At 47.6% G+C, this 17359-nt stretch overlaps 1 protein-coding gene across 2 annotated transcripts in view; it reads left to right on the top strand.

Annotated features, from left to right (window-relative positions):
* LOC119956802 (fibrillin-1-like) overlaps positions 1-17359 on the top strand; it is a 622562-nt gene that overhangs the window by 431893 nt on the left and 173310 nt on the right. For both annotated transcript variants that reach the window (XM_038784238.1, XM_038784237.1), the window contains exons 30-31: positions 6306-6431; positions 6643-6768. In XM_038784238.1, the coding sequence (XP_038640166.1) occupies positions 6306-6431; positions 6643-6768 (252 nt within the window). The remainder of the gene's footprint in view (positions 1-6305; positions 6432-6642; positions 6769-17359) is intronic.

Here is a 17359-nt window from a genome sequence, read left to right on the forward strand (position 1 = left end):
TAACCCGCACATCTTTGGACTGTGGGAGGAAACCGGAGCACCCGGAGGAAACCCACGCACACACGGGGAGGACGTGCAGACTCCGCACAGACAGTAACCCAGCCGGGAATCGAACCTGGGACCCTGGAGCTGTGAAGCATTGATGCTAACCACCATGCTACCGTGAGGCCCCAAAGTTCTCATTTAAAAAGTCCATCAGATGCTCCGCTGACCACTGGGCAGGCAGGGCTTACCCTTTCCCCTCCGCCATCTTCACCTGTGGTGCACGAAGGTTCTCTTGCTCCAACAGCTCCCTTCTTCTTGACCCACTGCTGGTCTGTGAATCCATCCACCAGCACCACCAGTGGAGTTTAACTTTCCTCAGTCACTTCTACACCTTTTTTCACCAAAACATCCGCCTAGGTAACGGACCAAAATAAAAACGCCTCGAGCGTGAGCTGTCAAATGTGCGACCACTCGCTCAATGGCTGCCACCGGGAGTCCCCCAATCACAGACAAACTCAACCCTATCCTTATCTGATAGCTGCAGATGCAATTCCAGCAAGAGCCATTGGGAGACAGAATAATGGCCATTTTTCAGTTTCCTATCTCATGGATGATGAAGCCATTTGGAATACCTCCTTGTCTCCACTCCAACTTGGATCAGATCAATGGGCTCAGCTAATTCACACCAAGCTTCGTAGACCTACTTAACCCAATGGATCTTTCGGAAAGCCTAATATCTCTTCTTGTAACAGTTAATTGTGAATCAATTTAGCAGAATATACTAAGAATAATTATAGCTTTCTTCAAATATCAGCTACTAACTTGACTAACATGTCTGTTAATGGGATTGTACTGCCAAGAAAAGCAATTATTGTACTTTGACATAAAATCAGGCGAGGAACAATGATTTGCAACATGCAATGCTAGCAGCTTTTACTCAAAACATAATTGTGTTGGGGAAAGCTGATGCCTGTAAGGTGGTGAATGCTCCCGAGGCTGCGGTGGTGAGGAGAGGATGGAGCACTGCTGCCTCACAGTGCCAGAGTCCCGGGTTCTATTCCGACCTTGGGCAACTGTTCATATAGAATTTGCACATTCTCCCCGTGTCTGCATGGGTTTTCTGGTTTCCTCCCAAAGTTCAAAGATGTGCAGGTTAGATGGGGATACAGCAGGGAAGTGAGGGTAGATAGGGTACTCTCTCGGAGGGTTGGTGCAGACTTGATGGGAAGAATGGCCTCCTTCTGCACTGTAGGAATTCTTTGGAACCCCACTGCTTATGCTGTGGTGTTGGGGTGAAAGCCTGTTGCTTGTGGTGGACATAAGCCCCCGATGCTTGTGAGAGGGGTTCTTTCTGTTGGAGGGGACGAGGGTGCTGGAATGCATTCCCGTACCAGGCTCCCCAGACAGGTGCAGGAATGTGGCGACTAGGGGCTTTTCACCGTAACTTCATTGAAGCCTACTCGTGACAATAAGCGATTTTCATTTTCATTTCATTTACTTTCTCTGCTGTTTTTAAGATATCGCCCCGTTCTCTCTTGAGCTACCCTTGCCAGCTCTTTCGGTCAGAGCCTGACACTCTGAAAAATATGGTAAAATTCCACCCATTGGCTGTTACATTAACTGGCTACAAAAAGCAGGGATGTCAAACCTACATTCAGTCCCCAGTTACAGCTACTGAAATAAAAACTGAAATGCTGGAAAATCTCAGCAGTTCAGGCTGCATCTGTGGAGAAAAACTGAAGATAGAAATAGATTTTGCGCATGTGAAAGGTGGAATGTTTGATGGGAACAAATTGAAAGACCTCTGAAGGTAGTGAGCAGGAGAGGTTAAATGACAAAACATTTCATGGTTTGGATAAAGTAAAAACAAAAGATGTGTCAAAATGCGGTGTGGATGGCTGGACAGCAGCCATCTGAATGTAAAATGAACAATAAAAGTAAGACATAAGACAGGGTGGAGGCAGTGTTCAACTCAATATTGAGTCCAGAAGGCTGTAAAGTGCCAAGTCGAAAGATCATGTGTTCTTCGAGCTTGAATTGAACTTCATTGGAATGCTGGATCAAAAAAATGGATAGAAAGGTCAGGGTGGAAGCAAGGTGAAGAATTGAAGTGACAAGTAATAGGAAGGTTAGGGTCATGCTTGTAGGCTGAACAGAGGTGTTCCTCAAAGTAATCACCAATGTAGACGAGACCACATTGTGAGTAGCTGCTGAAAAACAACTGAACCTTGGAGCCATTGAAGCCCAGACTAATTTCTATCTACCGGCAAACTTTTTCCACTCTGACCTGGTCCGGTGGCAGGTGGGAAAGGTGGCATGATTTCCGTTGAACAGCAGGGCGAGTTAACATGTGATCTTCCGCTTTTTAGCTCATCAATTATTTTTTTTAAGTTTAAAGTACCCAATTCATTTTTTCCAATTAAGGGGCAATTTAGCGTGGCCAATCCACCTACCCTGCACATCTTTGGGTTGTGGGGCTGAAACCCAAGCAAACACGGGGAGAACGTGCAGACTCCACATGAACAATGATCCAGAGCCAGGATCGAACCTGGGACCTCGGCGCCGTGAGGCAGCAATGCTAACCACTGCGCCACCGTGCTGCCCAGCTCATCAATTATGCACTGCCTGCGATAGACCCATGATCGGGCCAATGCTCGCCATTGTACTGGCCCATGTTCACCAGCATCTTGACCTTCTAGAGGGCCCGATGCCCGTTACTGCTCAGGCCCTAACTCCTCATGGCCTTGTGCCAACCAATGACAGGCCCTCCTTCTCCTCATCTGGATAAGAGTCATTATAAAGCCAGGGTTGCCTGCAGCCTGCATTGCCGACACCTCTGGTTGCTGCCTCACGCACTGAGAGCTCGGGTTCAGTCCCAGTCCCGGGTCACTGTCCGTGTGGAGTTTGCACATTCTCCCCGTGTCTGAGTGGGTCTCTCCCCCACAACCCAAAGATGTGCAGGGTAGGTGGATTGGCCACGCTAAATTGCTCCTTAATTGGAAAAACAAATGACAGGAACCAAAGAGTTTAGTGCAGAGGAAAGAGAAGGAAGTAAGCCAGCCGGAAGGCTTAAACATGGATCTTTTGAATACTCCCAAGCTGCAACGGAGCCATTTGATTCTCCAGGGTAAATGGTCATAGTTGACAAGGACTCATAAGGCTAGTCTTTCTATGCTGCCAGGGAAATCTGTCTATCGACTCGAGGATAGTGGAAGCAAGCGGAATAGTGGAGTGAGGCATCTTGCACACGGCACGGAATATTCTGAAAGACTATTCCAAGTTGTGAGCAGCTAATGAAGCCACGAGTAACACAATTACAGAACAGAAACAAGTTAAGGGTTTGACAGACACAGACCTGCCTAACAGTGAAACCAAAATTAATGCAGAGAATGAAAATACCGAAATTAAATTGGAAAATATAAATCTGAAGATCAAGGAACTAGAGCAGGATAAGCACTGGATGCCTCAACTTCCTGAAACCATTGTGTTGTCGAAAGATGAAATGGCTGAACTGAAAATCAAGAATGAAGAATGTCAAGAAAAAGTTGAACAGGTGCATGGGAAAATAGAAAGTCTCACAAATGAACATGGAATGTCAGAATTAATTAGCAGAGCTAAAATTACAGCATCTGGGCTTGATGGAACTGCTGATGAATTAGTGCAGTTAGCTGAATGTGGAGTAAGCAGCCAAAACTAATTAAATTCTTGAACTTTGATCCAGTATAAAGAACATGAAAGATGAGATGTGCAGTATGAAAGAGAAAATCCAGACTTTTAAAAACAGAAAAGGAAAATTCTAAGAAACAGACTGAGGATCTAATGAGTAAATTGAACGGGTCCATGGAGCAGTCAGTGACCATGGAAGGAAGATTTCAATAGGAACTGAATGCCCAGGTGAAGTTTTAAAATTTGTACAAAGATTCCTCAGATAGCTGCAACAAAAGACTACTGAACCTAGCCAGAGTAGTTGCTGAGCTGAAGGAAACGATTACTAACCTTTAAAATGATTGCAAATAAATATTTTTGTGAAACCAGTTACAATGGAGGTGCCATTTTTGAAATGTCAACTTCTGGGAAGAATATGCTGGACTCCACGAGAAAAGAAAATCCAAGTGCACACTATGATTGAATGGAGCAAAAATTCCCTCTGAAAGGAACGGGACAAACCTATGGAGCTCAAACAAAGCAGACAGGTTTTCAATAAAGATAAATTCATGTCCAAGCAGCACAAAAAACAAATCAGATGGAGACAACCAAATTCCTGAAACACAGAATGTTACAAGTTCAACTCAAAGCTGATGAAGGTTTGCCAAAACTACTGAGCCTACCATTTTTCTAAATGTGACCAGAATGAGATGTGGAAGAATTGCCAAGCCTCTAGACAATCTGAATTTAGAAAGCCTTGAGTTGCAAGTTTGCTGCTCTGCATCAGCTGTGTCCCTTGGAGGCATCCGGCTCCCTCCTTCCCTTATTCCGGCCTTTGACTGCAGCGGATGACAAATGGCACATAAACACCAGTTCCCGAACTTGCCGAATCGCAATGTTATAAGACCCATTAACCAGGCACAAACCTGTTGCAATACAGGTTTCCCCATAGAGCAAAACACAACTGAGCATGGTTGACACCTAACTGCCTCATAATTATTAGGGTGTCCCTTTAGTCAGCCACTTGTACTGACCTTGAACTCTATCACCTGAAAAGTTCCTCCTCCCATCTTGAGGGATCTCACTGACTGACTAAATGCATGATCAAAGTCAGATTTTTACAAAGGAGAAAGCAATTTCTCCTGGCTTCAAAGTTTTGGAAGGGGTGAAGCTCACCAGAAGCATGCCATTTATATACAGTCATTAAAGTGAATCTTCTAAATTTTGACTCGTGGGGAACTTAATTTGGAGAGGGGGTACTTAATTCCAGTGAGGTGGCCATTTAATTAGCATATATGAGATGTTAATTAATGCAAATGAACTTCACTAAACTGTTTGTCAGGAAATTCAACCTACTTTTAACCCACCTTGAAAATTGGGTGAACAAAATTTGCACAATTTATCCTGGCAATAGGAAATATTTTTTGCTTCCTGACAAATTAAGTGCCCTTGCCTGCTACAATCCTCTCACTGGTGGGAGTAGCAAGTTTTGCCCTTATTTATATTTCTTGTTCCATATTTTGAGTTTTGTTGACCTGATGTTTTGGGAAGAGTTATCTTTATTGTTGAGCCTCAATCATCATATACTAAATAAGAACATCGGGATTTAATAGTACTAGCAGTTATATACTGGCTTTTTATACCAAAGATATTTTATACCCGAGAATTGCCTCAAAGGCATTCATATTTTTGGTGTTGCTGGTCTGGGCACAAGGAGGAACAATGATGATCTTGAATAGTTCCATGGAAGTTTTTTCTCAACAGGTGAAAGTAGCTTCAATTTCACAAGTTACTTGAAACATGACAATCTCTGATGGTTTATTTATTCTTCCAGGGGATGTGGGTGTCACTGGCAAGGTCAGCATTTGTTGCCCATCCCTAGTTGCTGTTTACATAACATACCTAGAATTTACAGTGCAGAAGGAAGCCATTTGGCCCATCGAGTCTGCACCGGCCCTTGGAAAGAGCACCCTACTTAAACCCACACCTCCACCCTATCCCTGTAGCCCTGTAACCCCACCCAACCTTTGTCGATACTAAGGGCAATTTATCATGGCTAATATACCTAACCTGCACATCTTTGGACTGTGGGAGGAAACCAAAGCACCCGGAGGAAACCCACGCAGACACGGGGAGAACGTGCAGACTCCGCACAGACAGGGACCCAAGCTGGGAATCGAACCTGGGACCCTGGAGCTGTGAAGCAACTGTGCCAACCATTGTCCTACTGTGCTGCCCATAGTGAACTGAGTGGCTTGCTAGGCTATTTCAGAGGACAGTTAAGAGTCAATCGCATTAATGTAGCTCTGAAGTCACGTTGGCCAGACAGAGTAAGGATGGCAGATTTCCTCTCCTAAAGAATATTAGTGAACCAAAGGTTTTTTACAGAAATTGATGATAGTTTCATGACCAATATACCTAGCTTTCAATTCCAGATTTTGTTAATTGTATTTAAATTCTGCCAGCTGCCATGATGGTATATGAATCAATGTCCCCAGGGCCTGGGCCTCTGGGTAGTTACTACATTACTACATTGAAGTTAACAATGTGCCACCATGTCTCCAGTGTGTATTACGTAATAACTCTGTTAGCATACTTTACAAAAGAATACTTTCAATATATATTGTAATGTAGATTAAAATTCAATGACCACATAAACCAATTTTTTCTTCCAGATATTGATGAATGTGAGGACAATCCTGACATTTGTGATGGAGGACTATGTGCAAATGTACCTGGAGAATATCGATGTCTATGCTATGATGGATTTATGGCTTCTGAGGACATGAGGACCTGTCTAGGTTAGACTTGGTTGTGGTTTCCTTGTTAATATTCTAGTATTATTGTTCGAGTGTTAAACTGAGTACATGAGAATGTATTAAAAGTAATGTCAAAAGTTGTTCAATATTTAGAAGAGCATCACTAGCTATATAGAACCTTTTAAACTGTTAACGATTGCACAATATGCTGCAGCTGTGGACACTGTCATTTATTTTTAACTTTGATCCACAGATGTTGACGAATGTGACCTTAATCTAAACATATGTCTGAGTGGCACCTGTGAGAACACGAAAGGATCATTCATTTGTCACTGTGAACTGGGCTACTCTGTGAAGAAAGGAACAACTGGTTGTACAGGTAAACAAACCCTTCACTAATGCTAAATTTGACATTTAAATGCATAATTGTTGCAGAAAATACTCCCATGCTAACATTCATTTGTACAGATTAAAAAATCATTGAAAGAAATGTCAAGTGGAGGGCCCTGTATGCCCATCAGAGGCTTCCCCAAGATCACACCCAACCTTTAAGCGTCCCCCACCATCCTGTAAAACGTGGCCCCTTCCCCTGGTTCCTCCACCTGGGTCCAAAATTGAGAACAAAGTTCTACTAAATCTCTCGATCATCTTTACGGAAATACAGATATTATATCCTTCAGAATAGATCTGAACACAGTACGCCAGTGGCATCAATCAGACTTGCACTCCATATTGGGCAGAAAATATATAGTGTAGTTTTATTACTTTGTCTTAACGATGATGCTTAGAATCCATGTGAGTCAAACACCCGGCTGATCAAAAGATAACATTCAGCCCAAATTTCACACCACAATTTCAATCATTATGAAGCTAGGTCAAGTAGAGTGCAGAAGGTTCAGAAAGAACAGACTCCTGAAAGCAGTTCACGACGGTCCTCCTGATTTTTCCCGGGAGCGGAGAATTCCGCCCATAATATCTGGTTCCATAAAGATGATCAAGAGACTTAGGGCGCGATTCTCCGCTCACCACGTGGCGTGGGAGAATCGCGGGAGGGCCCCCCGACAAAATTCACGCCCCCCTGGTACCCCCGTGATTCTCCCCCCCCCCCCCCGCTCGGAAGAATCGCCGCTCGCCGTTCTTCATGGCGAACGGCGATTCTCCGACCCGGATGTGCCAAGCGGCCTGCCGTTCGCGACCGTTTCATGACGGCGGCAACCACACCTGGTCGCTGCCGTCGTGAAACGGGTGAGATATGACCGTTTGGGGCTTGTGGGGGGAGTACAGGGGAAAGAGCACCACGACTGTGCTCGGGAGGGGACAGGCCCACGATCGGTGCCCACCGATCGTCGGGCCGGCGTCTCAATTGGACGCACTATTTCCCCTCCGCCGTCCCGGAAGATCAAGCCGCCATGTCTTGCGGGGCGGCTGGGCAAAGACGTCCACCGTGCATGCGCGGGTTCGAGGTGTCAGCGTCGTGATGTCGGCCGCGCATGCGCGGGTTGGAGCCGGCCAACCTGCGCATGCTCGGCTGACGTCATTAGGCGCGCCGGCTGCGTCATTCTCGGCGTGACGCCCCCACGGCCAAGATTTACGGAGCACCGCTCCTAGCCCCGCCGGGAGGGGAGAATAGGGGGCGAGGAGCGGCCTCCGAGGCCGTCGTGAAACTCGGTCGAGTTCACGATGGCCCTCCCGATTTTTCCTGGGAGCGGAGAATTCCACCCTTAGAACTTTGTTCTCAATTTTGATTTATGCAGACAGGCAAAGGGGGCACCTTAAGTGATTTGGCAGCTATTTCATAAGTGTGATCTTCTTAGATACAACTGACAAAATTTTACCATTTTCAGCTTTAATATACAGTAGTCCCCCTTTATAACGCGGGTGTTGGGGTCCAAGACAGCCACCCGCGTTGCATCCGAGCCGCGGATTTCCACGATGGGGGTTTTAAATTTATTTAAAAATCTATGCATGCGCTTCCCATTGTGAGTCTACGGGGGTCTGACCTCTCCCCCCACCCCCCCGTAGACTCACAATGGGAAGTGCATGCATAGATTTTTTAATAAATTTAAAACCCCCATCATGGATCTAATTAAAACAACCCACAGGAACTTACAAGGTCTTGCTGTCTGCACCCCATCTGCCGCACGCGCTTGCACCCTGCGCTGCATGTCAGTTTCAAAGGCAAGGCTGGGATTCAGTTTTAGGTGTCAGGGCTGTCAACTTGGTGGTTTGGGAACAAGTGGCTTTCTCCACACCGCCACCCCCTCCCCCCCACCCCTACACCCTCCCCCCCCCACCCCCACCCTACCTCCGCCCCACCCTACCTCCCCCCCACCCCCACCCTACCTCAACCACTATGGAGGTACCAGCTGTAGCTCTGCACTATCCACTTCCGGACGCTGTGTGAGCTGCTCCTCTCTCACTGAATCTCAGTGAGAGAGGAGCAGCCGGCAGTGTCAATTTCAGCCGGCAGTGTCAATCTCAGTGAGAGAGGAGCAGCCGGCAGTGTCAATTTCAGCCGGCAGTGTCAATTTCAGCGGCCGGCTCACTTTGATCCGGAGAGGGAAGCTGACAGTTGGGGTCCATAAGCCCCCCCGCCGTATATCGCGAACCGCGGTATTGTGGAGCGCGGTATAACGGGGGACTACTGTATATGAAAGTGCAATTTCAATAAGATCTGTAAGAATATTACAAAATCCCCATTAGCCAGTGTACCTATTAAATAGTTGTCAAATAGCTATCCATTTTTACTTATAATCATGAATGAAAAAGGTAACTGCTATATTTTTGTAAATATGGAAATACAAGTAATTATTGACCAATGGTTGCAAAAATATATAAATGGCTGCTGCCTATTTCTCTTGTGACAATGTGTATTTTTAAAAATTTGTTCATGAGAAGTGGGCTTCACAGGCTGTGCCCGTATGCATTGTCCATTCCTAATTGCCCTTGAGGGGGAAGTTAAGAGTCAACAGATTTTTGTGGGCGTGGAGTCACATGTAGGCCAAACTAGGTAAGGTCAGCAGATTTCCTTCCCTAAAGCACATTAGTGAACCAGGTGTTTTTTTCCGACAATCGACAATGTTTTCATGGTCATCATTAGACTTTTTTAATTCCAGATTTTTACTGAATTCACATTTCACATTCTGCAGGGGAGGGATTGAACCTGGGTCCCCAGAGCATTACTCTGGGTCTCTGGTTTACTAGTCCAGTGACAGAATCATTACGCCACCGCCTCCCCTTTGCATGAATTACTTCATGAAAACATTTGCCAGTTTCAACCTGAAATTTCTGTCATTCTTGCAACAATTTCCACTCCCCCTTCGTCATGCTCCTGAACATTTTGATACGACTTTTATCTGAAAAAAAAAGTTTAATTTTTTTTCTACAGATATGCCCTATTTCTTTTTTTTAATAAATTTAGAGTACTCAATTATTTTTTTCAATTAAGGACCAATTTAGTTTGGCCAATCCACCTAACCGGCACATCTTTGGGTTTTGGGGTGAGACCCACGCAGTCACGGGGAGAATGTGAAAACTCCACACAGACAGTGACCCCGGGCCAGGATCGAACCTGGGTCCTCAGCACCGTAGGCAGCAGTGCTAACCACTGCGCCACTGTGCCGCCCTGCTGCACCCTATTTTCACTATAGACAATCTTGGCCGACTATACTAAGTTTGCAGTGTCGATGGTAGACATGATGTAGCGATGCCGGCGTTGGACTGGGGTGAGCACAGTAAGAAGTCTTACAAAACCAGGTTAAAATCCAACAGGTTTGTTTCGAATCACTAGCTTTCGGAGCACTGCTCCTTCCTTAAGCGAATGACTCATTCACCTGAGGAAGGAGCAGTGTTCCGAAAGCTAGTGATTCAAAAAAACCTGTTGGACTTTACCTGATATTGTAAGACTTCTTACTATACTAAGTTTAACAGCATATAATCAGCGCTGTTAGTATCTGGCCCCTTGTATTCTTGATGGATATTATGTATTTTTAAACGTGCAGCTAGAAATGCACTGCTGTAAAGCCCTCCCTCCTCTATGGTAAATTTAAAATCCTTTTCTCATTTTAAACATTGTACTCAGCGAGAATGTAAGTTTGAGAGTTGGGACTTCAGTGCACAGCTTTCTGATTGCTGCATTTGAGCATGGCTTCCTATTAAGCATATGAAAGTATCACTGAGTGTTGGTGCAATGTTTTTCCTTCATTATGTAACGGTAGAATTTAATGTGATGACAATAGTTCTTCAAAGAATCGATAAAAGTATGTAAAATCCTATGTAGGAATAGTAAAAGCAAAGTAACAGGTTAAATAATAAGCATTGATGGATATGAACAATGTAAAATCCTAGTAATAGCACAGTGCAAAGACAGTTTGGCCCGTTGAGTCTCCTTCAAAGAACATCTAGCGAGTTGTACACCCCTGCAATTTCCTCATATCCTTGCAAAAAAAATTTCAAGTAGTTATCTAACTTTGTTATGAGGCTTACTACTGAATCTATATTCACCATATATAAGGCAGTGCCTTCTAAATACTACCATTCATTTTGTTGAAAAATAATCCAAAACCACCTCTGGTCCTTTTGCCATCACCTTTAATCTACAGCATTTGGTTATTGATCCTTCAGCCATTGGAAACAGTTTCTCTTTATTTGCTTTATATTAACCTTTTAAACATGTCTATCAAATCTCCTCTTAGCCTCCTTTGTTCTCAACTTCTCCAATATATCCACCTGACTGCACTCCATCATCCCCGGAACCTTCTAGTAAATTTCTTCTGTATCTTGTTTAATGTCTTTGCATTCTATTTACAATGTAATGGACACAATGAACCAAACCATTTTATCTAGCTCCAGCATGGACTCCTGGTTTTCATGCTCGGTTTATTTTTAAAGTCCTGAACCTCATATGTAATCTGTCCTACCTTCAGAGATTTGAGCTCAAATACCCCAGGTCTCTCTTTAATCTGTATCAGGAGAGAAGCAGTTTCAGATATCATATGGATTTTGTTTAAATTGATCATTTTAATCATCACATGAAGTTTCCCTAATCGCAACATTTAAAATAAATAAATATACTTAATGTTTGGAGCTTACTGCTTCCACACTTGCCAGCTCAATTGTTTTTCTATTCACTTTAATAGTGGGTAAAATTATGGGTTGGAAATAACGGAAATTAAAATGCTGTGAATTCTGTGCCTCTGGCATTCGCAACTTTTTGTTTCAAAACAAGGCATATTTATATAGCACCTTAGGACCTCAGTAGTCTCAACCACACTCTTTAAGTGTAACACTTATTGTAACGAAGAATAAGTCAAACTTGTTGAAGGCAGGAAATTTTCAATGTGTCAGACTGTTTCTATGTCATTAAAAAATAGGCTAATTTATTGTATGAGTCCATTTGATAATTGAACATAGAATATACAGTGAAGAAGGAGGCCATTCGGGCCATCGAGTCTGCACCGACCCACTTAAGCCCTCACTTCCACCCTATCCCCCGTAACCCCTCCAAACCATTTTGGACAGTAAGGGCAAATTATCATGGCCCATCCACTTAACCTGCACGTCTTTGGACTGTGGGAGGAAACTGGAGCACCCGGAGGAAATCCACGCAGACACGGGGAGAATGTGCAGACTCCTCACTCACACAGCCTCCTCACGCAGACTCCTGCGTTGATAAAGTTTCCCATGGCAGTTTGATGGAAAAAGTGAAGTCGTATGGGGTTCAGGGGTGTACTAGCTAGATGGATAAAGAACTGGCTGGGCAACAGGAGACAGAGAGTAGTGGCGGAAGGGAGTGTCTCAAAATGGAAAAAGTTGACTAGTGGACCATTGTTGTTTGTGATATACATAAATGATCTGGACGAAGGTATAGGTGGTCTGATGAGCAAGTTTGCAGATGATACTAAGATTGGTGGAGTTGCAGATAGCGAGGAGGACTGTCAGAGAACACAGCAAAATATAGATAGATTGGAGAGTTAGGCAGAGAAATGGCAGATGGAGTTCAATCCAGGCAAATGCGAGGTGATGCATTTTGGAAGATCTAATTCAAGAGTGGACTATATGGTCAATGGAAGAGTCCTGGGGAGTACAGAAAGATCTGGGAGTTCAGGTCCATTGTACCCTGAAGCAATGCAGGTCGATAGAGTGGTCAAGAAGGCATACCGCGTGCTTGCCTTCATCGGACGGGGTATTGAGTACAAGAGTCGGCAGGTCATGTTATAGTTGTATAGGACTTTGGTTAGGCCACATTTGGAATACTGTGTGCAGTTCTGGTCGCCACATTACCAGAAGGATGTGGATGCTTTAGAGAGGGCGCAGAGGAAGTTCACCTAAGATGTTGCCTGGTATGGAGGGTGCTCGCTATGAAGAAAGGTTGAATGGATTAGGATTGTTTTCGTTGTAAAGACGGAGGTGGAGGGGGGACCTGATTGCGGTCTACAAAATTATGACAGGTATGGACAGAGTGGATAGCAACAAGCTTTTTCCAAGAGTGGGGGACTCAATTACAAGGGGTAACGATTTCAAGGTGAGAGGGGGAAAGTTTAAGGGATATGTGCGTGGAAAGTTCTTTACGCAGAGGGTGGTGGGTGCCTGGAACGCTTTGCCAGCGGAGGTGGTAGAGGCGGGCACGATAGCATCATTTAAGATGCATCGGGACAGGGGACTTCCGGTGGCGGTGATGACGTAGGAAGCCGCACATTTGGGAGCTCCCAATTCAAACGGACTTTTCGGCTCTTTTTAGAGCCCAAAACTGAATTTTTTCATCGTCTCCCGGTGGGAGAAGGTGTGGTGATCAACTTTCTCCACATTTAATGCCTCGAACTCGGAGTGGAAAGCGGGAAAAAACGGCAGCAGCTCCCCAGAGAAAACGGGGGAACGATTCCAAAATGGCGGCCGGAGGAGCACCAGAGGAGTGGAAGCTATGGGCGCAGGAGCAGCAAGCTGCTCTCCTGCGCTGTTTTGCAGATTTTAAGGCTGAGGTGCTGAGCTCTCTGCAGGAAACGAATAAAAAGCTTTTGGAGATTCAGACGACCCAGGTTGCTGCCATCCAGGTGTTGCAGGAGCAGGCCGCTGAACGAGAGGAGGAGGCCGTGGTCCTCGTGAGTAAAGTGGAGGGGCACGAGGCACTCCATAAGAAGTGGCAAAGACCGCTTCGAGGAGCTTGATCTCCGCATGAGGCGGAAGAATCTGAGGATCTTGGGCCTTGCGGAGGGGCTGGAGGGGTCGGATCTGACAACCTATGTGGCCATGATGCTGAACTCGCTAGTGGGAGCAGGATCTTTTCATCTGCCCCTGGAGCTGGAGGGAGCCCACAGAGTACTGGCCAGGAGGCCTAAGGAGAATGAACCCCCGCGTGCGGTGCTGGTGAGGTTCCACCGGTTCAGTGATCGGGAGTGTGTGCTGCGCTGGGCCAAGAGGGTGAAGAGCAGCAATTGGGAGAATGGGGTAGTACGGATCTACCAGGATTGGAGTGCGGAGGTGGCTAAGCGGCGGTCCGGGTTTAATCGGACGAAGGAGGTGCTCTATAAGAAGAAAATAAAGTTTAGAATGTTGCAGCCTGCGCGCTTGTGGTAACTTATTTGGAGTGGCATTATTATTTGATTCTCCGGAGGAGGCGTGGGCCTTTGTGCAGACGGAGAAGCTGGACTCGAACTAGGGGTTGGGGGTTGCGGGGTCGGTTGTAATGCTTTATTGCTGGTTTCTGCTGTTGCTGTGTTTATTCTGTATTTCGTAATTTTGATATGGTTATTTATTGGGGTGTTCTGTTTTTTGTTGGGGGGCATTGTTTGAGTTTTGTATTTTGCGGGGGGGGGGTGGGGGGGTTTGTTGTATTCTGCATAGGGTTGGGGGTATGGAGTGGGGCTGATATTTGGGAGCTGCGTCAGAAGGGTGTGGTGGGGCAGTGCGAAAGCGCAGGCTTCCTCTGGTTTCCCACGTTGGGGGATGGAGATGATGACGGGGGGGGGGCCTTAACTAGTTCCTCCCCGCGCTGGAGCGGTGCCTTGAGGAGTGACAGGATGGGGGACGATCCAACTTTGGGAGGGTTCGGGTTTTTGGCGGGAGTTTCCGGGATCAGCAGAAGTTAGCTGACCCACGGAAGTACAATGGAGGACGGGTCACGGCTAGGAGGGTTCCTAGCCTGGGGGGGGAGGGAGGGGGGAAGGGGAATACCGGGTTGCTGCTGGCAGGGTCAGGAAGGAGCTGGTGTGGGCCGGGGGACAGAGGTGGGTGTTTGTCGCCGTGGGACTAGGTCGGGCGGGGGGTGCTGGCCTGGGGCGGGCAGTCGACGGGCTATGGCTAGTCGACGGGGGAGGGGGGCGGGACGCCCTCTGATCCGGTTGGTCACCTGGAATGCAAGAGGACTGAGTGGGCCGGTGAAGCTGGTCTAGGGTACTTGGCCATCTGAGGGGGCTAAAGGCAGATGTGGCAATGCTTCAGGAGACCCACCTGAAGGTGGCGGACCAGGTTCGTCTGAGGAAAGGGGTGGGTGGGGCAGGTTTTCCACTCCGGGTTGGATGTAAACAACCGGGGAGTGGCGATTCTGGTGGGGAAAAATGTGTCGTTTGAGGCATCGGAGGTGGTGGCGGATAAGGGGGGTAGGTTTGTTATGGTAAGGGGCAGGCTACAGGGAGAGAAGGTGGTACTTGTTAGTGTGTATGCCCCAAATTGGATGAGTCGGGCTTTATGAGGCGTATGCTGGGACGTGTCCCGGATCTAGAGGCGGGAGGTCTGATTATGGGGGGGGGACTTCAATACGGTGTTGGATCCTTCACTGGATCGGTCCAGTTCAAGGATGGGTAGGAGGCCGGCGGCGGCCAAGGTGCTGAGGGGGTTTATGGACCAGATGGGAGGGGTGGATCCATGGAGGTTTGTGAGGCCGAGGGCACGGGAGTTCTCTTTCTTCTCCCATGTACATAGGGTTTATTCTCGGATAGACTTCTTCGTGGTGAGTAGGGGACTGATTCCGAGAGTGGAGGAGGCATAATATTCGGCCATTGCAATCTCCGACCACGCTCCGCATTGAATGGAGTTGGAGATGGGGGAGGTGCGGTACCAGCGCCCGTTGTGGCGGTTGGATGTGGGGTTGTTGGCGGAGGAGGAGGTGTGCAGGAGGGTCCGGGCAAGTATTGAGGGGTACCTCGAGGTGAATGATACGGGGGAGGTCCGGGTGGGGATGGTCTGGGAAGCCCTGAAGGCAGTGATTCGTGGGGAGCTGATATCCATCCGGGCACACAGGGAGAGGAGTGAGAGGGGTAGACTGGTAGGGAAGATCCTGGAGGTAGATAGGAGGTACGCGGAGGCACCAGAGGAGGGATTGTTGGGGGAGAGGCACAGCCTACAGGCTGAACGTGATCTGTTGACCACTAGAAAGGCAGAGGCACAGTGGAGGAAGGCACAAGGGCCAGTGTATGAACATGGTGCAAAGGCGAGTAGGATGCTGGCTCATCAGCTCTGCAAGCGGGATGCGGCTAGGGAAATTGCTGGAGTGAGAGATAAGAGTGGGAATGTGGTGCGGAAGGGGTTAGAGGTGAATGAGGTCTTCAAGGACTTTTACGGGGAACTATTACCGGTCGGAGCCAACGGTGGAGAGGAGGGGAATGGAGAGTTTTCTCGACGGGCTATCTTTCCCGAAGGTGCAGGAGGAGCAGGTGGAGGGGTTGGGGGCGCCAATTGAGCTGGAGGAGCTGGTTAAGGGGATCGGGCAGATGCAGTCAGGGAAGGCGCCGGGGCCGGATGGGTTCCCGGTGGAGTTTTATAAAACGTTTGTGGACCCTAGTGGGCCCCCTGCTGGTGCGGACCAACTTAATGAGACGTGGGAAGGGGGGACTTTGCCCCCGACGATGTCGCGGGCGCTGATTTCTTTAATCTTAAAGAGGGACAAGGACCCCCAGCAGTGTGGTTCACACAGGCCCATATCTCTCCTTAATGTGGATGCCAAGGTGCTGGCAAAGATCCTGGCCACCAGGATAGAGGACTGTGTGCCAGGGGTTGTACACGAGGGGGAGGCAGAGTTAGTGGTGGCGCTGGATGCGGAGAAGGCCTTCGATAGAGTGGAGTGGGGGTACTTATAGGAGGTGTCGGGGAGGTTTGGATTTGGTGAAGGGTTTATTAGATGGGTGAGGCTGCTAAATGAGGCCCCGATGGCGTGTGTGGCCACGAACGGGAGGAGGTCGGAGTACTTCCGGCTTTACCGTAGGACCAGGCAGGGATGCCCCCTGATCCCCCTTGTTGTTTCATTGGCAATCGAACTGTTGGCGGTGGCGTTGAGGGATTCGGAAGGTGGAGGGGTTTGGTGCAGGGTGGGGAGGAACATAGGGTGTCGTTTGCTGATGACCTGCTACTGTATGTGGCGGACTCTGTGTGAGGGATGCCGGGGGTGATGGATCTACTAGCTGAGTTTGGGACCTTTTCAGGCTATAAACTAAATCTAGGCAAGAGTGAGGTGTTTGTGGTGCACCCTGGGGACCAGGAGGAGGGAATTGGTAGCTCCCGCTTAGGAGGGCAGGGGAGAGTTTTCGGTACTTGGGGGTACAGGTGGCCAGGGACTGGGGACTCTTCACAAGCATAATTTCACCAGGCTTGTGGATCAGATTGGAGGAGGAGTTCAAGAGGTGGGACATGCTGCCATTGTCGTTGGCGGGGAGGGTGCAGTTCGTCAAATGACGTGCTTCCGAGGTTCTTGTTCCTCTTTCAGTGCCTGCCCATCTTCATCCCCAGGGCCTTCTTTAGGAGGGTGACTAGCAGTATTTTGAGCTTTGTGTGGGCGCATGGGACTCCGAAGAAGTGAAGAGGGTTTTCCTGGAGCGAGGGAGGGACAGAGGCGGGCTGGCGCTGCCCACCTTTTGGGGTACTATTGGGCGGCCAATGTGTCAATGGTGCGTAAATGGGTGATGGAGGTTGGGGGGGGTGGGGGGTGGGAAAAGAATGGAGATGGCGTCTTGTAGAGGTACGAGCCTGGGTGCCCTGGTAAC

Source organism: Scyliorhinus canicula, chromosome 24 (genome assembly GCF_902713615.1).
Source record: "Scyliorhinus canicula chromosome 24, sScyCan1.1, whole genome shotgun sequence".
NCBI classification, from domain to species: domain Eukaryota; kingdom Metazoa; phylum Chordata; class Chondrichthyes; order Carcharhiniformes; family Scyliorhinidae; genus Scyliorhinus; species Scyliorhinus canicula.